This window comes from Harpegnathos saltator, unplaced genomic scaffold (assembly GCF_003227715.2).
Source record: "Harpegnathos saltator strain DR-91 unplaced genomic scaffold, Hsal_v8.6 scaffold93, whole genome shotgun sequence".
NCBI classification, from domain to species: Eukaryota; Metazoa; Arthropoda; class Insecta; order Hymenoptera; family Formicidae; genus Harpegnathos; species Harpegnathos saltator.
Window position 1 is genome coordinate 778971 of NW_020230721.1, and position 23530 is coordinate 802500.

The following is a 23530-nucleotide window of genomic DNA, read 5'->3' on the forward strand; positions in this document are numbered from 1 at the left end:
TTATTTCGTGCTTCCAGGTGACAGTAAGAGACGATGGCAAACCTCCGTTATCGTCGACTACGAGGGTCGTCATTGAGGTTGCGGACATTAACGATCATAGACCCGACTTTGAGCAGAAGTTTTACACGGTTCAAATTCCAGCGTCGATGGCGACCGACAAACCGCTCTTCCAGGTATGTGTTTCTTCGAGTATCGCTGTGCATCGCGGTCATGCCGATCTCGACCAGTCGTCATCCAAATTTCTTGTAAATATGTCTCTAATAACCGTCGAACAGACCGAGTGCGAGAACAAAGCGGTCACGACGAACTATAATTCGAAATCACCTCCCCCTCTCCCCGCTTTTCTTTATGTTGCCCCGCGCGTAAAAGGTACTGAGCTCATATTCCGTTGTATATATCCGGCACTATCTGTGAAATTATTGCGCGGCACGATAATGCGCTACATCACGTACGAACGATCGTCGAATTTTACCCGAACTTGTGTCTTCATTCTCGCTTGACGAATCGTGCCGTTATTCCGAGTTTGGCGCGCGTTCATCCGACGCGCAACTCGCAATAGCGGCGCGCTACCGAATCATATGAACAAAACAAGAGAAAAAAAGGAAACAGCTTGATACATTACACTTATACGAAGTGGAGACTTGCTTGCGACTCCTCCCTTGCTTCTCGTTATCGTTTTCCCATCAAAGCCTCCTCTTTTCGGTGTGATCAAAGTAAATCCATTACCAAGTATCGTCGCATAGAAGGGTAGAGATTTAGCGTTCCACGAGCCCTAGCACGAGTTTTCCGACACAGCCACATGGTCCCACCTCTCTCCTTCTCTCTCTCTCTCTCTCTCTCTCTCTCTCTCTCTCTCTCTCTCTCTCTCTCTCTCTCTCTCTCTCTCTCTCTCTCTCTCTCTCTCTCTCTCTCTCTCTCTCTCTCTCTGTCTTCCTTTTTCTTCGTCCCTCTCTTGTAACTCTTTGTGCATACGAAAGCAAACTTTCACGAGCGTTGCACTTCCGCTGCAAACATGAGCATCGGCTCTAGAGATCGACCAAGGCAAATTAAATTACGAGGCGTCGCTGAAACGGTGCGGACCTAATTGAAAACGGAAGAATTTACGACTCCGCGATTCAAGGAGCCGAGAAGGGCGAGAGGGAGGGAGGGAGAGAGAGAGAGAGAGAGAGAGAGAGAGAGAGAGAGAGAGAGAGAGAGAGAGAATCAATATTTAAGTGCAGATCAATATTTAACTGCGACCGCGAGAAATTTTATTGTTAAGCGCGTTTAACGAAAAAAAAAGTATTTGACTAATTTTTCGGGCGCGATTGCTATGTGATTCATGTCATTGAAAATCGCAAAATATTCGATACCGCAAATTATACCGTATAAACAGTGACTTGCGAGACTTTGGTCATTGTGATATCGGCACATTCATAACGTACTATGTGCGCACATGATACGAATATTAACATTATTTGTTCGCAGCTAGATATTTACTGTATACTCCCGGAAGAATCTGTTTAATCCGTTGTGTTACGCGAAAAAAGAAGAACGCGTGCATAAATTATGCTTTTCGCGATAATACTGCGCTTGAAAAGTGCAAAAGGGAGAACGAATTTTTCGAAAGAGAAGTGTTAACTCCGCATTACGAAACAAAATCCAACGGGCTTGGTCGCGCAAAAAATTTAAAGGGAAAGCTAATCTCACCTTCGCGTGTCGAATATCGTCATGATTGTTACGTCATATTGTACGTGTGCAATATCACACAAATGTAACACCTCGCGCCAACATACAGTAGCGGGAAAATGCGAAAGAATAATTATGTAAAAGTGTCAGGCTTTGCCTCTTAAGGGGATAAAATGTCGCCTCTGAGTTCAGCGCGCGCGCGCGCGCGCGCAAACTTTATTGCGACGCGTCGTCGAAACTTGAATCGGCTTTAAGTTCTTTTCGGGCGACGCCACACTGTTTCCCGTGCAAAAAGAAGTAACGAGGATAAACGATCGCTGTGGACATATAGACGAGAGGAAAAAAATCGAACGTCGATAGAAACAGTCCTGAGGCTAAAAGCTGTCCTCTCTGGTTCTCGACAGAAATCGAGGAACCGCTCGCGGGAGTTCGACCTTTCGATCGATACGTTACTAGAGAACGGGACTTGGGAGACATTTAGCCCCGACACCCTGTCAGGAGATCGTATCTTCAGGGTAAGGACACGTAAAATAAGCGCCAGGCGAGACGCAAGGAGGGCGCGCGCGTGCGAGCCATCGTATGGCTCTTATCTCTATGCTACGTTTGATTAATTGGCCGGATTATAATTTTACTCGAGCTCTGTGCGTCGTTTCACTTTGGAGCGCTTTGATGTATGTATCGTTTGTACGTTAACCTTTTTGTCTGTTTTCACACAATTGTGTGTATGTGTGTGCGTGTGTGTTTTCTTTTTCAATTCTACCGCTGCTCGTCAATAGGATACGCATTTGACCCTCGATTGGTCGCGTTCAGTATCAAACTATTCTGGCGCTGATTACACCGGTCATCATTACGACTGCTATGTACGCCCTATATAAGTTTGTGAATGTTTTAATTTCCTGTGAAAACAAAAACAAAGAAAAAAACAGAGACTTTGAATTCTGATCTTTTATTGACGGAATCGATTTATCTTTTGAGCTGCCTAGTAGTGTGTGTAAATGTTACAAAGAAACTTTACTTTTCCTATGGACAGTATGAAAAAAGAAAACTGTAGTCCAAAAATATAACCTTTTTCACCGGAAACTAAATAATATTTGTTCTCGTCATCTATCATGTCAACACACATGAATAGAAAAAAGAGAAAGATAAAAATTCGAGAAAGATATAAATTGTGAGATTTGTGAAATTTGTTGACCGGTGTTATAGCCGTTGGAATTAATAATGAATGAAGAACTACTTGAATCTGTAATCAATGTAACAGTAAGAAGAAACACAATCTTCTCCGCGCGGCCAGTCAAGGATTGATCAATTGTTTGCTCTATCCTGCGCACAACGTTCTTTATATATATATATATGTATATATATATAATGTGTATGTACATGTATCATTGTCAGCATTCTTGACTGCGCCCCTTCTCACCTCACCTTGTGTCTGTCTTCCTTCGTCTCCGCCTCTTCGTGGCTTTCTCCCCATATCTGATAATTCGTATCACTCCTGCGTGCACTGCCTATATGTATTGTGCTCCTAAATGTCGCCTTATCGGACTTGGTTGAGGCCGTCGCCTGAGTATGTTCCGTTATCATTATCGCTACTAATGATTGCACCGCCGAGGATATCTCAGCGAGGTATCGAGGATATCGATTCCGTCTTGGAGTTTTGCGCGGAATCGCGGAATCTCCGGGCCATTTACGGGTCATTTACGTTCTTACGTTATTATTATACCTCGGAATCGGAGGGAACATTGGCGCACACTCTCGTGTCCTCTGTGAATTACGCAGCAATCAAAGTAACATGCGCCAAGAGACACAACCGAAAAATGCTTGCTTGGAACGCTCCGCGAGAGTGCATAATCGCAAGGAACTCCGAACGGAGAGGAAGACTCGCGCAGAGATTGTGTTTGCGTACGTTTACATCAGTAGCGTCATAAGTTGTCGAGCGCAAACAATGCGAGTCTCGGTGCATGTGCACGTACGAATGCCGCACGTCGCGGAGGCGCTAGGGAGAAAGAGAGAATATCGGAGGATATCGGGACACGGAGTGTTTCCTTCCGCAGGACGAGACACAAAAAGATTAGCATGAAATTTAACGAGCCTCGAATTCTTTTTCTTTCCGCGATGCGCGAGGTTCGAAAGGTTCGTGTGCGCGCACACGAACCTTTCGAACGCGAAAAGAAGTACACGTGTCAGTCAAGAAGCAGCTAAGCGAGCTTCTAATCTACTTTTCGCACATGTAGGCCTTGACGTCAGAGACGGGAGAGGGGTTACCATCAATTAAACCCACTATCGAACCATTATTGAATGATCGTCAATGAACATCTATCGGCATACGATAACGAATTCGAATAGTGATTCGATAGACATTCGATTGACGCTGATAATGGTTCGATAGTGGCTCGATTGACGTTCGATACTGGTCGCTTAATTGATGATACTCTCCCTCTTGTGACGTCACGACGAGCACCCAGCTTGAAAGGTGGATTGGAAGCCACCTAGCTCCTCTACTCGCGTCGCCGTTTTGTCGCCGTTGAGCCAGCGAGTGTGCGTGTGAGAGAAAAATATTCTCTCGGAAAGGGAGGGACAATGTACAACTATCGCGGTAGATAGTATATAGCGCACGGCCGCGGCGGCAGCGACGCGCTTGCGGAAGGTAATGGACCGACAACTTCATTTTCTTTTTTCTTTTTCACGCGCAAGCTCTCGCCTCTCGACGAGAATCGAGCACGCGAATGCGAGCACCCGCGGCCCGGCGTATATTCTTTATTTATGCGTTGCACCACGGCAATTTTTCGTCACCCTCGGCAACAATCACTACGAGAGCACGGTCGCGGGCGCGCCACGCTTTTGAGGCTGACCACGTCGGCCGATAGATCGGAGCAACTGCATCTTGCTGTCGCGACGATTCTCCTTTGGTTCTTTTGTTGATGTGCCGCATGCGAACCATGCTGAATGCTGCGTTGCGCTTCGAGGTCTCTCGTTATCTCACTCGCGACGTTCCGGGAATACACGTAATTGCGCGGGTCATCAAGTACGTATCTCGCGACTAGGCGCGAGTACGCGCCTCGTCGAGTCTCGCGCAATCCGCCAGAATGTTGCCACTTGGCAATTGGTATTTTGCGGCGACAGAACAGCAAGGAAACCAGAAACCGCGGAACCAGAGATCTGCGCAATCTGCCATCGTCGGCAGAGATGATCGCGTGTTTCGAGCGGCATGTCGATGACTGGACGGCCGGTTTCTCACTTGCAGCATTCTCTATCTAGATTATACGCGACTATAGATTGTGCGCAATACTAATATTTCTTTTATGCCATGCGTCACGATCTGCGTCGTAGTAGATGTGCTCGTCGACGTAACATTGACAATGGGGGCTAACTATCGAAATTTGTATTAGGTACTCGCAAAGGACCAAGATATCGGTGATAACGGGAGAATTCAATACAGTATCAAGAGTGGCCGAGGAAAAGGCAAGTTTAAGATTCACCCCACTACAGGCATGGTATACTCGCAGCGTGGGCTCGAAGCTGATCAAGAATATGAAATGTTGGTGAGTGCGTATGTGTACACATGTGTGTGGAGCTTACGAGGAGATATTAGGAGTATCCATGAGTAATCACGGGCACTTTAATTGGGTGAATTTGTGTAACCGAATAGGAGCCAGATTAGTGACGAGAAATGACACGGCTCTGTTACCACAGTCGAAAACATTCGTCTGAACACTCAACTGTATTTAATTACATCGGTTGAAATAACCGATCGAGCACAGAAACTTTCTACGGAATCTACCTGCTCCTACATACAATATAATCGATTTTTCATCCAGACTCGCCAGCAGCGACGGAAAACAGTTCTCTCAGTTGTCACCCTAACAGAAAATCGTTTCTCCTAATACAATATTCAATAAAAGTAACACCACTCCGTTACACTTAACCTGATGAAACGTAAAAGCTCTCGAGTTATACGGCATCCGTCGCTCTTGTAAAATTTTGTCATATCGACAGTTAATTTATGAAAGAATAATAATGCACGGAAGCAGGCTCGATTCGTGTAATTGATTTTCCATAGCCCCAGGAGGAATATTTTCGATTGCGCCTAACAGAGACAACGTTCCTCGTCATCGAATCTTCGTCTGGTGCCCGTTCTGTTGTACGAATGTATTGAACATCTTTCTTACGCGTAAGATTGAAAATTGGAGATGTGTCATTAAGGTAGGCACCATATGTGGGCGTATGGTGTCAGCATTGTGTAGTGCTAATATCTTCACAGTTGAAACTCGACTCGAAATCGAAATTGTCACGTGTGCAACGTATCCTACAGATACGAGCGACCGATCACGGTGAACCGCAGCGTAGTCATCAGACTCGAGTTTCCGTTCAAGTTGTCGAAACACCGAAGAAATCGGAGCACTCTCCGGTGTTCAAGACGAACAATCAAAGCGTGGATGTAACAGAAAGTGACGAGGTGGGCTTTTTAGTAGCTCTCGTGCAAGCCACCGACAAGGACGGTGATTCTCTGTGGTACGATATTCTAGGTAAGACCACTTGTCCCCGCCCCCCTCCACCCCTCTGTGTTTTCATAATTTGTAAAGATCACACGCGCATAGAAATATGATTTCTCGCATAAAGCAGAGACACACACGATTGTGTATTTTCTTGCAAAATTATACACTCGATCTTCTTCGGTTTTCTTAACACTTTGATGGCCACACTTACTTTGGAGAAATCTCTGACCGCTGTCGGCAGATTCGAGAGCCCGTGTATTACACGGTGTATAGGAAATGTTATATAAATATGTATATACGTATATATATATATATATATATATTTCTATAACATTTTATATATAAAATATACTATAAATATATATATATATATATATATATTTCTGTATAAAAGAGCGCTGCGATAGAGAGAAAACGGCTGCGACACAGAGGCTGTGTCAAGCGGCCGTCAAAGTGTTGAACAATGCGATAGAATTATTCTCGACTGACGGAATTGACCATTGCGACGACGCATCACGTCGACGTTTAATCTGCGCAACAGCAGAGCAACCAAGTCATTTCGAGTCGCGTAACCATCCACGCGCGGTTACAGACGGGGACAAAGACGACGAATTCTTCATCGGTCGCGACAACGGCAACGTGCTGCTGGCCAAGCAGCTCGACTGGGAGAGCCAGAACTTTTACAACCTCACCATCGGCGTAACGGACGGTGTGCACACCGCGCTGACGCAGCTGTTCGTTACGGTGATCGACATCAACGATCACCGGCCGGAGTTCAGCGAGAGCACGTATCACGTCGACATCTCCGAGAACGTCGAGAAGGGTGAGAGGATCCTGCAGTTGCACGCGACCGACCGGGACGAGGACAAGAAGGTCTTCTACAGCCTGCACGCGGCGCAGAGTCAAGCGTCCCTCGAGATCTTCCACGTGGACTCGGTGCTCGGCTCGATCACTCTGAACGAGCCGCTCGACCGGGAGGCCATCGAAAGGCACGTACTGACGGTGATGGTGAAGGATCAGGGCACGCCCGCCAAGCGCAACTACGCCCGCGTCATCGTCACCGTGCACGATCACAACGATCATGCGCCCGAGTTCATCAGCGAGATCATCCAGGGCAAGGTGTACGAGACCTCGCCGGTCGGCACGGCAGTGGTACAGGTGTGCGCGATCGATCGGGACCGCGGCGAGAACGCGCGAATCACCTACTCGATCACATCCGGCAACGTCGGCAACGTGTTCGCGGTCGATCCGGATCTGGGCTTCATTCGCGTCGCTCGCGAGCTCGACCTCGGCGTCACCTCGGAGTACATACTCCTCGTGAAGGCGACGGATCACGGCTCGCCGGCGTTGTCGAACACAGTGCCAGTGCACGTGATGGTCACGATGGCCGATAACGCACCGCCGCGCTTCGTTCAGAAGGAGCTCTCCGCGGAGATCTACGAGAATCAGCAGCTGGGCACGTACGTGAAGCACGTCGAGGCTAGGAGCACGTCGTCACTGCAATTTGAGATCGTGCGCGGCAACCGCGACGATACTTTCTTCGTGAATCCTAGCACCGGTGTGATCGTCATTAAGAATCAGTTGGACTACGAGAAGACCAAGTTCTACAACCTGTCGGTTTCGGCGACGAATATGGCCGGCGCGTCCGCCGTCTGCAACGTCATCGTCCACGTGCTCGACAGGAACGACAACGCGCCGCGGTTCCTGCAGGCTCTGTATAGCGGAGGGATCAGCGAAGGTGCCAGCATCGGCTCGCTCGTGCTGACCAACACGAGCGCGCCGTTGGTCATCAAGGCCGAAGACGCCGATTCCGAGCTGAACGCTCTGCTCAACTACGACATCGTCGAGGACCTGCCGCGCAAGTACTTCCACATTGACTCCAGCACCGGCGCCATCAGGACAGTCATGGTGCTCGATCACGAAACTATACCGATGTTCTCGTTCCACGTGAAGGTCTCGGATCTGGGCAAGCCAAAACTCTCCTCCGAGACCACTGCCAAAGTGATGATCGCCGTGACGGACGTGAACGATTGCCCGCCCAAGTTCTCCAAGACTGATTACAACGTCACGCTCCTGCTGCCGACGTACAAAAACGTCGCCGTCATCCGGGTGAACGCTGCAGATCCCGACAGCTCCGAGGGAACCGCCTTGAGGTACGTGGGATCCGCTGAGGTCGTCATTCGTCGTTCGCTTTTCATTTTCGTACTTGCCTTCTCGGTTGCTTCGTGATTTTATTTCGTATTTTGTGGTTGGTGTTAAAAATGTGGCGCATTCTCTTGGCGTACGTACGTTACTAGCGTCACACACATACACACACACGCGCGCGCACTGCAATCTTCCGCTCGAAGCTCACATTTAATTTCTGATGACTTCTTTAAACATCTTGTCAATTTCTATGATGATAGATTGTATTCAAGTACACGTGTTTCGAGTCTCTTGTCGCAACGTTCTCGCGTGATTAATCCTGCAGCGACAATAGACGCTTCTTCTATGTGAATCCATCTACCTGGCCATCTGTCGTCCGTTTTTATTCGAAATTTTCAATTATATTCAAGTCGCGCTCACTAGCGATGTCACGTGCGTGAGAATCGCCGTTGAAGTAGCCGTTACTCAGCTATTGATCGTCATCGTATCGACGAATTTATTTCTAACTGGCAGATAGCTTGATGCATTTTATTTTGATACAGGTACGACATTATAGACGGGAATAAAGCTCACACCTTTGACATAGACGCCCAGAGCGGCATCATTACCGTCCACAATTCAGAACGTATGAAGAAAAGCTATCTTCTCCACGTGCGAGTGTCAGACGGCAAATACTCGAGCGTAGCGCAGGTGAATGTGATGGTGGAGAAGTCGGAGAATTCCGGTTTGATCTTCCAGAAGAACGTCTACGAGGGTGCCATACTAGAGAACTCCACGAAAATTACGACCGTGATGGTGGTGAACGTCCTCGGTAGTTCCCTGAACGAGCACATTGTCTTCAGCATTCTTAATCCCACCGACATGTTCGTAATCGGACCGACCTCGGGCGCGATCAGAACCACCGGCATACGATTCGATCGGGAAACGTGCGATCATTACGAATTAATCGTCGAGGCCAAGAGCCATCCGCCGGACCGCGAGAAGCCCCGAGTGGCTCACGTTATAGTCAATGTCACGATACTCGACATCAATGACAATTGCCCAATGTTCGTTAATTTGCCGTATTACGCAGTCGTGTCGGTCGATGCCCAGAAGGGCGACGTTATTACGAAAGTGCACGCGGTAGATATGGATAGCGGTGACAACGGCGAGGTGAGATACGAACTGAAGAAGGGTCACGGGGAGCTCTTTAAGGTGTGCCGGAAAACCGGCGAGATATCGTTGAAGCAGAATCTCGAGGGCCACAATCGTGAATATCAGCTTACGATCGCTGCGTACGACGGCGGTGAGTTTTGTTGAGCTCTCATGCCAATAGCTCACGGCTTTCCGCTTGATCCACTTTAAATGAGCTTCTAAATATGATTGCAGGAATAACGCCTTGCTCCATTGAGGTGCCAGTCAATGTGAAGGTGATAGATCGCTCGATGCCAGTATTTGACAAGCAATTCTACACGGATAGCGTGCTCGAGAGTATAGAAGTACATTCACCCCTGGCGTTATCCATCCAAGCTGAGTCACCGTTGAGTCGCAAACTCATATACAGCATCACCAAGGGCAACGATTTCGAAGAGTTCGCCCTGGACTTCAACACTGGTAAGTTGACACGCGACACGTACTCCCCCCTCCCCCACTCCACTCCCCCTCCCCGGTATTCGTTTATCGCGGATGCCAAGCGCGAACCTCACTCGCGCATTGTCGATGAGAAACAATGTTGTCGTGCGATCGTAGCGTGACGTCGTCTCAAAATTATATGGTAAAATGTGAAAAATCGTAACAGCGACAGAACTTTGTTCGTTTTGCAGCAAACGTACTTACGTAAGACGAATTTCCCAAAATTTTCCATTCTGCGATAATCAAGAGTGCCTTTTATTATCGTATCTCAATCTCTTTCGAAATCGGAAACGTGCGCAAAAGTTGTCGAAGTAATCGGATCTGTCTGATTGTCCGAAAAATCAAAATTTTGAAATTTGAAAATTTGCACGAAATTCCCTGAAAAGTAAAGTCACGATCAGTTCAAACGTCGAGACAACAATATATCCCCCGAAATATAATTCTGCCAAAGTGTATAATTTTGTGCTCCATGTGTGTCTTCCAAAGAGAGAGGAACTGTTACTCTGAAAAAAAAAAGGAAACAATACAGATAAATGTACTTTAATACTCACCAATTTGATTATGTACTCTTGCCGTATTCAAATATCAGTGAATCATTGATGCTATGCAACGAGAATTCAAATTCCAATTTCGATAAAATTGTATTTCGAGAGATTGTCTCGGTATTCGGATTGTCGGATTTATTATAATTTTTTGCAAAATTGTTCCACACTTGTTAAATTTTGATACATTGTTTTTCGGGACAATTATTTTTCGCTACAATGTCCAACAAGTTATCGCGTCGGAAGTATCGGGATTCGAGTAAAACATGTCCGTTTTTATTTCGTAATTTGGCTATGGTACTTGCACTATTTAAACTGTATGAAAAGACTCTTGTGACATGATGCAAGTCTGAATATATACTTGGTATACTCGTCACTATTTTGCTGCATTATGGTATTTAGTTGCTGAGTTTTAACACACACATACACACAGACACGTACACACACATACACACGCACACACACAAACACACACACAGAGAGAGAGAGAGAGAGAGAGAGAGAGAGAGAGAGAGAGAGAGAGAGAGAGAGAGAGAGAGAGAGAGAGAGACAACAGTATATTGGTGAAATTGGGCAAACGGGAAAAGTCGAAGAAAACATGTGATATTTCGAGCGATAGTGTCCGCGAGATTCTATGCCAATTTCACTGGTAATTTTAATTAATCTTACAATTTTACTAAATACTAAGGATTCGACACTTTTATTTCAGTTGACTGATATTGTTTCGCGCCGTTGCCAAAGTTTTACTATGTTCTTTCAAATCTTTGTCATATATATATATATTTTTTTTTTTTGAGCGCTTTTTCCAGCGAATGTACTTTCTGATTACGTATTTTTAGTGGCTGTCCGTATTTACGTTTATCTTTGACAGTAGATCATTTAGTTGTGTTCGAATCGTGATGTTCGTTTCGTATGTATCTCTTACGACTGCTTGTCTGAAGACTAGAGATTAAAGTTTTGTTGTATCTGCCTGTTTCGCAGCCCCCGACAGTAACAATGGTCCTTGTGAGTATAAAAAAAAACAATACTAGTTCTATCGGTCTGTGCTGTGTTGCTGTATTACGAGGCTATGTCGCACATACAATGCTCAATGTTCATGCACGATGTAATCATAGACGAGTCGCTGCAATGAGGGTCGAACGAATTGAAATAAGGCGCGGTCGACGAAATTCAATTTGGATAAATCTGAGATTCGATAATTGCTCACTACGCGAGCTCTCGGCTCCGCGTTCCGACTCGATAACGTCGACTACAATATAAAACTGCCGGATTTGAATTCCTTCTTGCTTACTCCTCAATTCAGAAGCGTCTTTCGTAAGTTGTAAATCATTGAAGACAACAAAACCGTGCGTTTTTCTGCATTCACGGGTCCAATGGGTATCGTCTTAACGTCGCGCTTGTCTCGATGCGGTGTCAAATGGGCGTTTGAATTTTTACACCGACGTTTCGATCGAAACAATTCGAAACGTGCATGCACTTGTCAATTCTTGCGTTGCTGGATTACATTTCCAATTAACATTTTGTGTTCAATGCAAACTATTCAATTATCTCGTGCAATTACCATAATATTACGCGTATAGCTGCCTGCTCCCCTCGTCAATATGTGTATAATTTAAATACATTCGTGTCGTTACGAATTCTCATTTATACTTCCAATTAGATAATTAACAGCGCGAACGTCCACACGAACGCGCGTATCAATCGTTTTTATCAAATTTACACAAGACGCATCTCATCAGATTTCACAAATCATAGCACGGTGTGCTTGTTGTATTTTTACGTTTTTACGTTCACATTCCGATAAAAATTTACTGAATAACTCCATTGCAATCCTATACTTCGAGCTATACACTTAATTAATTGTAATCATGATGCACGGTACTACGCCGCCGCGGTGAACGTAATAACGAACGTAGTTTCGAGCTACGATCTCTCTCGCTTGTGGCGTAAGCTTGCTGCTCTGTGCACGCTCTCGCAACAGACTAACATTCACGGGGCAGGGGAGAGAGGAAGAGAGTTTCCTGGAGTCTTCTTAATTTAAAAAGACTGTAATATCTGCTTCCGAGAGTCTTCCACTTTCCTGTAATCCGCTTTCGCTCACGCGTCTACATCATTTCGCGAAATTAATTTTCTCCCTCTTTTTGCACGATCTTTTCTCTACGATCTGTGATCTGTAATCTGGGCAGTTTTCGTGAAATTTGTCCCGATCCCGATGGAACAATACACACGAAAGCGGAGCTCGGAGCTGCTCGGCACAACGCTGCTACTTACTTACGCGCGCACTGTCGTTCGTCACTCCGCGCGAGGCCGCTCTCTAGATGCGTCGTCATAAATAAATACCATACATCACATCACATCATATCGCTCCTAGATTTGAAAACGCGCAGCCCATTTCCATTTTCTTCGTGAAAGTTTTTCAGTAGCTTCAATCCTGCCCGCTCGCACGACGTGCCTGCACCTTACCTTACCTTACCTTACCTAAGGCAGCACACTGTTGTCAGTTATTTTCAACCGGAGAGTCAATTCGACGACAGCCGAATTTGTCGTGGTTGTGGGGGTCCGGCATCCGGTCCGGCTGTGATGGGCCGGGTCTCGTTTGGCATTTGAGTAATGCAAGTGCCGAAGGTGCAGGCACCTCTTCGTAATGCCATTCGCAGCATCATTCCACATTCGGGATCTCGACAATTTGCGTAAACGTGATTACCGCGCGACCGCATTCATTCACCAGTGTTTTCCAGTGTCTACGGATCCGTTTCGGCTCGGCTTCGCGCATGAGCGTGTGTGGCTTTTCCGCTTGTAATGTCACGCGCGTGCCCGATTCCGAAATCGAACGCCAACAATCCCGCCGCAAAACTGCGCCGATCGCAGGCAATCGTCGAGGCAGCGACACTAAAGAAGAGTCGCAACGCGACTACTGCGTAGACTGCGTGTGCATCGTGCATTAATTTCTCGCGTGTGCGTGTGCATCGTGCGTATTCGCTTCCCATCGTGATTGAATCGAACAACGCGTACACACGTGCCCCTGACGGATACGTAGACACTCCGCTGCATAGTGCTTTGGGTCTACAATCTTCTCTTCGTATAAATCAGGTGTAATCTATGTGGTGGATGAGCTGGATTATGAGCAAAAGAAGCAGTACGAACTGACCGTACGCGCCACCGACAGCGTGTCGGGCGTTTACGCGGAGGTGCTGGTTAGCATCCTCGTCCTGGATGTAAACGACTGCCCGCCCGAATTCACGCAGGATTCCTACAACATCTCGGTGTCGGAAGCGGCGTCGTTCGGGACCTCCGTCTTGCGAGTGAGCTCGAGGGACAATGACACGGGTAAAGCAGATCATTAATTTTGAGCTTTGCGCTAATGAATGTCCTTTTGCCCGAATGAATTCAAATTAATGGAGATAAGGACGAAGAAAATGAAGAGAGAGAGAGAGAGAGAGAGATTAAATTTGACTGCATCTCTGATATTGTTCGCCGCTTATTCGTCAAACTTGAACGTACCTTCGAACTCGATATCCACGCTCTGCATCTTCATTTCAAACGTTTCTCTTTACCGTAACCAACTATCTACCGTCTCAAAAATTCTGCAGTGTCGTTAGTTGTAATCATTGCTGCAATTCTCTTCGGGTGAATAGGCGTGAATATCACTTTTGAAAAGTTATATTTAAATCTGGAGAAACATTTCGGCGCGTGTCTGATGTCGTACGCGCACGCGCGCGCTCAAACATTACCATTTTCCCGTAGTTTACAATTATTCGTCTTAATATTCAGCGATTATTATTAATAATCGCAGCATCTTGTACTAGGTCATTTACTAATTACGTTGTTGTTAAAAGAGAGCAGAGTTTGGACGATTCGACATTTTTTGGTCCGATTCGATTCAACATCCTTGATTCGCGCGATCTCTAAATTATATATTACTATCATCTCATCATCATTATCACATTTTCATCAAGTTCTCGCGCTTCCCCTCTTTCGCAGGCATAAATCAAAAGGTTCGCTACGCCATACAAAACGACACGGAAAACAGCACGGATCTCTTCCACATCGATCCCGACGAGGGTGTAATATTTCTCAAGCGGTCCCTGGACCACGAGACCCGCGAATCCCATCATTTCACGGTGATCGCTATGGATCGCGGAGTGCCCAGCCTGTCGAGCACGGCGCACGTATGGGTGAGCGTGATCGACATGAACGACAACCCGCCCAAGTTCGAGCAACCATCGTACACCTGCTCGCTCTCGGAGCACGCCGAGCGCGGTCAATTCGTCACGGTAGTATCGGCCAGCGATCCCGACTACGTTGACGAAAAGCTGACATACACTATCGTGGGTGGTAACGAGCAGCAGACATACAACATTGACCAGTCGAGCGGCATCATCTCGCTCATAAACATGCAAAACTTTGGCGAACAAAAACTCAGCATGCTCAACGTCTCCGTCACCGACGGCGTGTACACCAGCTTCGCACGCGTCAAGATCGAGATTCTGCCGGCGAACCGACACAATCCCAAGTTCCCGAACCCGGTGGTCGAGGTAACGGTCCTGGAGAACCAACTGCCCGGCAGGCTGGTCACCAGCGTGTTAGCCGTGGACGAGGACTTTGGCGAGTACGGCACGGTGATGTACGCGATAATGTCGGAGACGATGAAGGAGATATTCGATATCAATAAGTTGACCGGCGAGATCGTGACGCGCAAGAAACTCGATCGGGAGCAGCTGAAGCGCTACGAGATACCGGTGATAGCGACGGACGGCGGCGGTAGATCCGGATTCGTGATGGTGCGAGTCAAGGTCGGCGACGAGAACGACAACGCGCCGGTGTTTCTGCTTCGTGAATACAAGGCGACCATTCAGAGCAACCTGTCCCTGAACACGCCGTTCCTGAAGGTCAGGGCACAAGACGCGGACGAGGACGAGGCCGCCAAGATCGTTTACTCCATCTACGAGACGCAAACGGCGCCCGCCAGGTTGCTGTTCGGCATCAATCCCGACACGGGAGCTCTCTTCCTGCAGAAGAGCGCCTTGCCGTGGGGTAAGAGTGGAGCCGTTTCCCTCGCGTATCTACGCGCGCGTGTGCGTCTTCGTCTTCAGAGAAGACGCAACTTGTACTCTCTTCCCTTTGTCCTTCTCGCCCCTCTTTCCTCCCTTGACGTGTCTACCTCACAAACGTCACGACGAGTGTTTGTTATTTCCAGAGAACCAATTATTCGAGCTCTTTATCCGCGCGGAGGACAAAGGTACGACCACGCATCACGCCGATGTGCCGCTCAGCATCTACATAATGGGTCCTCACGATATCCCGCCGCTGTTCGAACGGAAAGAAGATAAGTTCTTTATAAGCGAGGCCTCTTCTATCGGCACGCCAATCACGAAACTGAAAACCGTCACTAACAGTACCGTGACGTATCGCATAATATCTGGCGACGAGGATAACCCGCTCTTCACGATCGATTCTCACGGCCAAATTACTCTGGCGAGGCCATTAGACCGGGAATTGAAAGACAGCCATTTAATTGGCGTCCTCGCCGAGACGGATTCGAGCCCGCCACTCACGGCCCTCGCCAAGATCTCGCTTCAGGTGCTGGACGAGAACGATCACGCGCCGAAATTCGAGAGCAACCCGTACGCGATCAGCTTAGCGGAGAACATCGAGGAAGGTACGTCGATATTGAAGGTCATCGCGCACGACAAGGATCTTGGTAGCAACGGCGAGGTTCGTTACTCCTTCGGATCCGACATCGGGGAATTGGCGAATGTATTTACGGTGGACGCTTATACCGGCTGGATATCGACCCTGGTACAGCTCGACAAGGAGAAGCAACCGGAGTATAAATTTCAGGTAACCGTAACGAAAATAGCGCTGCTTTTTGAAGTACAGTCAGAGTGTATCCTCCGTTGCTACAAACGCTACACTTGTAACTAGTGATTCGGGCGCAAGTATAACGTTGCTGCAATCAGTAAAATCTTGAGACTGAAAAAATCAGTTGACAGTCTGCGGCCAATTCCTAATTGTTGTTGATGCAACTTGCAAAAGGCAAGACGGCTGTGCCGTCCGACTGTGCCACAAACGCGAAAAGTCACATTCGGCTGGCGTAGGAGAGGATACAACGAATCACTCTGTACTGTCAGACATCTCGCGGTAGAATCCTACTCTGGTGAAAATTAATGAGATACAAGACGGTGCGGTAAAGAGGGCGGAGTAGGGAGTGTTTTTAACGGGGAGAGCAGTGAATATTCCTACTGATTATCTCGAAGAAGCACTTCTTTTTTTCGCCCCTGGCTAAATCGCAAATCGATTTTTCTACCGATTCTACTTTAAGAGACTAAGTATCTTAATATCAAAGTGGAACAAAGAGACGACGATAATGTAATGCTCTTTCTCTCTCTCTCTCTTTTGTTTCTTAGGTGGTCGCCACAGACAATGGGAATCCGAAGCATTTCGCGAGAGCATCGGTACACGTGAAATTAAAGGACTACAACGATAACGCGCCCGCGTTCGTCGACGATCGTTACGAGGCTACGGTGAACGAGGACGCCTTGCCGGGGACGGTTGTGGTAAAGTTGATCACCGTCGACAAAGACTCTGACGTTAACACGCCGATAGAATTCTACATAACGTCTGGCGATCCCAGATCGCAGTTTCAAATCAGATCCACCGGCGAGGTGTATGTCGCAAAGTCATTGGACAGAGAGACCATCGATCGCTACGAACTCGAGATTGTCGGTACCGATGGAAAGTACGTCTTTGAAACGAGAGTGACGGTACAAGTTTTGGACGTCAACGACAATCCACCGTATTGCCTGCGGTATCGCTATCGGGAGGTGCTCTCGGAGGGTTCACACCCCGGCGCCTACGTTCTGACCGTGTTGGCCACCGACTACGACGACGAACCGAACGCCAAGTTACGGTTCTACCTGACCGGCGAGAATAACGACAAGTTCTCGTTGGATAAGGAAACCGGCGTGCTAAAAACCGTCGGGCAGCTGGATCGAGAGACTCAGGCCAGGTACTCGCTGATCGCCCATGTGCAGGACCGTGACAAGCCGATGTGGGAGTGTTCCTCGCAGCTGGAGATTCTCATCTCTGATCTCAATGACAACGCACCGAGATTCACCATGCAGACCTACAGCAGCACCCTGCCCGAGGACGTGGAGGTCGGCACGTTGGTGACAAAAGTACACGCCACGGACGACGACATCGGCATCAACCGGAAGATTCGTTACGAGTTTATCGACTCCGCGGATGGTCACTTTTTCATCGCTGCAGACAGCGGCATAGTCACGCTGGGTAAACCACTGGACAGAGAAACCAAGGCCATGTACAATGTGACTATTCAAGCGCTGGATCAGGGCACCCCACAACTGATGGGCGTCGCCTCGCTCATCGTGAACGTGCAGGACATCAACGACAATCCGCCAGAGTTCGCTTCCAAGGTTTACTTCGCGAGAGTGCCCGAGATCTACGCGGTTGGCACCGAGGTGGCCAGAGTTCTCGCCACCTCCAAGGACACGGGGGTGAACGCCGATATATATTATTCGATCGTCGGCGGTAACGAGCACAAAAAGTTCCAGATAGACGCCAAGACGGGCGTCGTCACCATTGCCGAGCTATTGGATTACGAGCGAGCTCGTGATTATTTCCTTACCATTCAAGCGGTCGACGGAGGTATCCCACCACTGAGTAATCACGCGACCGTCAACATTACTGTCACCGACAGCAACGATAACGCGCCGATCTTCAGTGAGGTTTCGTACAGAGCCGCCGTGAGAGAAGACGCAAAGATCGGGGAGAAAGTTGCACAGGTGTGTGTGTGTGTGTGTGTATGTATGTGTGTGCGCGCGTGCGTATGTGCGTGCGTGCGTGCATGCGTGTTGAGTTATTTCTGCAGATAACTCTGACGATTCTTTCCACTTTCGCGCGATTGGGGCATTTCGGCTCGGATACGTCGTATCTCTACGTATTTCTTTCGACGCATTATGACCGTCGTTTCTAGGATGGGAGTCAGCAACTCGGTCACACTTTCGTGCGATAACAATAATATACGCAATGGCGAATGCACCATTACTGCACAATTGTCGAGCTTGTTGATTGATTCTTTTCGAGAGCAACAATCGTGATGCAAAGATACGATGATACCTGGGGTGGGGTGTACATCCAAACTGCTGGTAAAAGCCACTAATGGATTTCTCCGATACCGATACAACTGATACTACTGATGATCTTTTGACGATATGAAGCCAATATTATAAGAGCTTCTTCTCCTTTCAGACCTTTCTGGCTCAGCTGTATATATATATATATATGTATATAACCTCATTACATCTGTTATTTAAATTTTCATCAATATTTTAGGTGTACGCAAACGACCTGGACAGCGAGGAGAACGGTAACGTGTCGTATTACATTGAACGCGGCGACAGGCAGAAACAGTTCTCTATTGACAGAAAGACCGGACAGATAACCGTCGCCGCGCCGTTGGACCGAGAAGAAGTTGGTATTCGTTACGGATTGTACCACACGTACGAATTGCTCCAGTTTGATACTCCGCGTGTTTGACTTTCTCTTTTAGATTGCAAACTACGTGCTGGAGGTACACGCACGCGACAGCGGCATACCGATGCTCTCGAGTTTCGTGATGGTGAACATCGAGATTATGGATGCGAACGATAATCCACCGTTGTTCTCCTTGCCAAATTACACCGCTGTCGTGCAGGAGGACAAGTCGCTCGGCCATACGGTGCTGCAATTCGTGGTCACCGATGCGGACACCGAGCCGAACGCCGAGCCCTACACCTTCGATTTTCGCTCCGGGAACGAGGGCGACGCCTTCCGGCTAGAACAGGACGGTACTCTGCGCACAGCAACGAAATTTAATAACAGAGTGAAGGATAAGTACGTATTGCACGTCCGAGTGTTCGACAATGGCAGCCCGCCGTTATGGTCCGACGCGTGGGTTGTAATCAAGGTGATCGAGGAGTCGCAATACCCGCCGGTAATTACGCCCCTCGAGGTGATTATCAATTCTTACATGGACGAGTATCCCGGCGGCGTTATCGGGAAAGTCCACGCGACTGACCAGGACCAGTACGACACGCTTCTCTTCGGCCTAGTGCCGTCGTCCGCGATGATCCCGAGCAACGATCTCTTCCAAATACACGAGGCGGACGGCACACTAGTGGCCCTACCTAGACTCGACGTCGGCGAGTACAGGGTGAATGTCAGCGTGACGGACGGCAAGTTCCACTCGCATTCCATCGTCAAGGTCAATGTCGATCTCGTAACCGAAAAGATGCTCGAGAACTCGGTGATCGTGAGATTTCGGGAGGTCAGCCCGGAGGACTTTATCCTGAGTCACCGCAAGGGTTTCGTCAGGACCGTTCGCAACGCGATGAACTGCAGACTCAAAGACATTGTCATCATCAGCGTGCAGCCGTCGAGCGACGAGACGAACCTGATTAAATCGCGAGCTGTACGCCAGGCGGTGCACAACGACCTCGATCTTCTGTTCGCCGTGAAGAAGTCGGCGAATCCGTCGACCTACCACGTGTCGGAGGCTGTGCGCGAATTGCTGAACCAGCACTTGGAGGAGCTGGAGGAGTCGACGAAACTGGTGGTCGAGGAGATTGTCCGGTTCAAGTGCAACAAAGGCTTCTGCTTTTACGGCGAGTGTCAGGACAAGATCATTCTCGATCCCAAGCAGATCACGCCTGTGGCGACGGATGTGATGAGCTTTGTGTCGCCGCGGCATAAGCACAGGATAGAGTGCAATTGCAAGGAGGGGTACGCCGGCACTCACTGCGAAGTGGTGGTGAACGAGTGTGCCCGAAATCCTTGTCCATCGTTCAAGGTCTGCGTGCCGGACTCGTCCGTTCAAGGCTACTCCTGTCAGTGCCCCGAGGGATTCGCCGGACAGATCTGCGACATCGACATCTCCAAGTGCCATGACGAGTCGTGCTACATACCGCGCAATCCCATATCGTTCAGCGGCAAGAGTTACGCGCGCTACAAGATCGACAAGGCGCTGATACGGCAAACGATCGAGGACCGCCTGAGCCTGTCCCTGAGGATCCGAACGGTGCAGCCCACCGGCAATTTGATGTACGCAGCCGGCAAAGTGGACTACAATATCTTGGAGATAGTGAACGGGGTGATGCAGTACAAATTCGACCTTGGCAGTGGCGAGGGCCTGGTCAGAGTGAGCAGCGTGTACGTGAGCGACGGGCAGTGGCACGAGGTTCAGTTGGAGCGGGAGAGCAACAACGCTCGTCTGACCGTCGACGGCACGCATATAGCGCACGGCTCGGCGCCCGGCATCAACGACATTCTTAATCTACAGTCGGACGATCTTTACCTGGGCGCCGAGGTTAGGCAACATCCATCAATCATCGGCTTCGAGGACGTGCAACGTGGTTTCGTCGGCTGCATGGACGACGTCAGGATCGCCCGAGTGTCCGTGCCGTTGCACATGAGCGGCGCCAGCAGCGTGGCGATTCTCAAGCGTTTCGCCAACGTCGAATTCAGCTGCGACACGGCGACCATTCTGGTGCCGCCCGGCATCTGCGGCTCGCAGCCCTGCCAGAACGGCGGCACCTGCAAGGACTCGGGTGGCGACAGTTACGAGTGTCAGTGTCACAGCAGGTTCGCCGGGCTGGCTTGCGAGATCGACACCGATCCGTGCGCTTCCTCGCCCTGTCTCTACGGCGGGCGTTGCAAGGTCGTGCCGGAGGGCGGCGATTATACCTGCGAATGCGTCGGGCCGAGCCTCAGCGGCAAACGCTGCGAATTCGGCAGGTATTGCAGCCCGAATCCGTGCATCCACGGCGGGGTGTGCGAGGAGGGCAACAACGGTCCAATCTGCAAGTGCCAAGGCTTCACCGGCGAGCGCTGCGAGACCGACGTGAATGAGTGCGACGCGAGCCCTTGCACGAACGGCGGCACCTGCGTCAACGAGATTGGCACGTACCGGTGTATCTGCCCGCCGAACATGACTGGTCTCAACTGCGGTAATCCCGCTTACTCCACGCCGATCATATCCAGCCACTTCAACATCACTTGGGAGCAGATGATGTGGATAGGGGTCGCGGTATTGCTCAACGTGTTCGTCATCATTGTGTTCGTCGCTTTCCGGCGTATTCGCTTGAAGCGGACCAGGGCTCGCGCCAACAACATCAACAACGAGACGCGCAAACAGATCGTCCTGAATTCCGCGAGACCGTCCGAACACGAGTTCAAGCGCAGCTCAAAGCTAAGCAACCTGGAAGTCATACAGGTACCTGTCACACTTTACATTTTCGTATCGATTTGTTGTCTCAATCGTTGTATTGCATTGTAGAGGCATGAGAAAGAAGCTCGGGAGCACAGGTCGTCGTAGGCATTGTCGTTCGTTCGAAGGCATTGTTATCACACAGATATTTCATGGAGGAGAAAGATTGCGCGAATTAGAAACGTAATAATAAACGCGACAATCGGTCGCTCGGCCACTCGCTCGAGCAGCATAGTCGCAGGGCGGGCATCGTTCTGCGATCCGTTATTTACCACTCAGCTCTCCGGAGCTATCTCACTTGTTCGACCGAACCCTGAACTGTGAACATAAGATCGCGAACATTTGCTGCAAATATATCTAACCGCCTTCGGAATCGCGAATTTGCTCCGTGTGAAATTTCTTCCCGCTAACTAACTCATGCTCGCTCGGCTCGTCGATTGAACCAGTCTTTCTTCTCCACGTGTGGCACGTACGAAGTAAGAAGGAGGTGACAACCTTTATTCGTCACATTCGACGACTAATGCCTTCATCGATCTTTGCATTTTTCGCACTGCTAGCGATCGATCGATCTCTCGGTGCTGTTTTCTTTTTCTTTTGCAATCGTGTCGGCACCGACACGATAGGATCCCTCCCACGCTTTCATCGCGGCGCATCCTGTTTAAGGTTTTTGTGTGATTCTTCTTTTACAGAGAGAACCTCCCCAATGTCCTCCCAGACCCGCCTCCTACACTCCCAGTTCGAACAATGAGCCGGCCGCATACGGTAACTCGGCGGCGGCAGCGGCTCTAAATAATTTGGATACCCTGCGCAGCTACGGCAGCGCAGGCGACGAGCTAGAGAACTTTCCACCGGATTATCTGAGAAACCTAAATCGCAGCACTCCCGTACCACCTCCGTCCTTGACTCTCACTAACCCGGTCGGCGGGAACGCAACTGGCAGCGACACGGACAGTCTGCACAAGCCCACCTGGCAGGAACAGATGCAGCTGGCCTCCTTCATAACCGATACCACCAAGATCAAGAACGGTAAGTGGGACACGCGTCGATGAGCATCACCCTTCCCCTTGTGTATCCTTGTTGTTTTTCCCTGTTGTCTCTCTCTCTCTCTCTCTCTTTCTCTCCCTCCTTCCCTCCCTCCCTCCCTCTCTCTCTCTTTTTCTCTTTATACGGTAGCTTCTTACTTTTTGATTTCGCTTGTGGCATGCGTCGTAAGGGGTGGAGCAGTTGGCGCCCCGCCCCCGCTGTTCATTCTCATCGGTAGTTTTTCCTCTGATAAATTTTTCCCACTTTCTCACTTTTTGTCTTTCTCCCTCCTCCCTCTCCTTCCGTCTCTCTCTCTCTCTCTCTCTCTCTCTCTCTCTCTCTCTCTCTCTCTCTCTCTCTCTCTCTCTCTCTCTCTCTCTCTCTCTCTCTCTCTCTCTCTCTCTCTCTCTCTCTCTCTCCTCTCTCTCTCTCTCTTCTCTCTCTCTCTCTCTCTCTCTCTCTCTCTCTCTCTCTCTCTCTCTCTCTTCTCTCTCTCTTCTCTCTCTCTCTCTCTCTCTCTTCTCTCTCTCTCTCTCTCCCTCTCTCTCTCTCTCGGCTCTACCTCCTTCCCTCGGCGATCTCTCTCCGTTTTCCATAGTATGCTCGGATCCGGGCATGTAGCGAATTCTATTAACGCTGGCGCATTCGTATTGTGTGCACTAACAGACCTGAAACGAGCGAGCCCAGTGGTACCAGAGCTGACCACTGGAGGACTTCTACTAAACTCTTCTCGACGTCTGCCTCATGCGATCGGATCTTCCGTTGCTTCCGTGACATCCATC

At 49.0% G+C, this 23530-nt stretch overlaps 1 protein-coding gene across 1 annotated transcript in view; it reads left to right on the forward strand.

The window, feature by feature from the left end:
• Positions 1–23530, forward strand: part of kug (FAT atypical cadherin kugelei) — a 214302-nt gene that overhangs the window by 188938 nt on the left and 1834 nt on the right. Inside the window, exons 6-20 of the mRNA XM_025307705.1 lie at positions 18–173; positions 2073–2183; positions 5055–5207; positions 5927–6191; positions 6754–8314; positions 8849–9591; positions 9675–9899; positions 13550–13786; positions 14441–15493; positions 15657–16300; positions 16867–18264; positions 18815–18952; positions 19032–21731; positions 22415–22751; positions 23415–23530. The exon at positions 23415–23530 is cut by the window's right edge and continues 25 nt beyond it. Coding sequence (XP_025163490.1) covers positions 18–173; positions 2073–2183; positions 5055–5207; positions 5927–6191; positions 6754–8314; positions 8849–9591; positions 9675–9899; positions 13550–13786; positions 14441–15493; positions 15657–16300; positions 16867–18264; positions 18815–18952; positions 19032–21731; positions 22415–22751; positions 23415–23530 — 9837 coding nt within the window. The remainder of the gene's footprint in view (positions 1–17; positions 174–2072; positions 2184–5054; positions 5208–5926; positions 6192–6753; positions 8315–8848; positions 9592–9674; positions 9900–13549; positions 13787–14440; positions 15494–15656; positions 16301–16866; positions 18265–18814; positions 18953–19031; positions 21732–22414; positions 22752–23414) is intronic.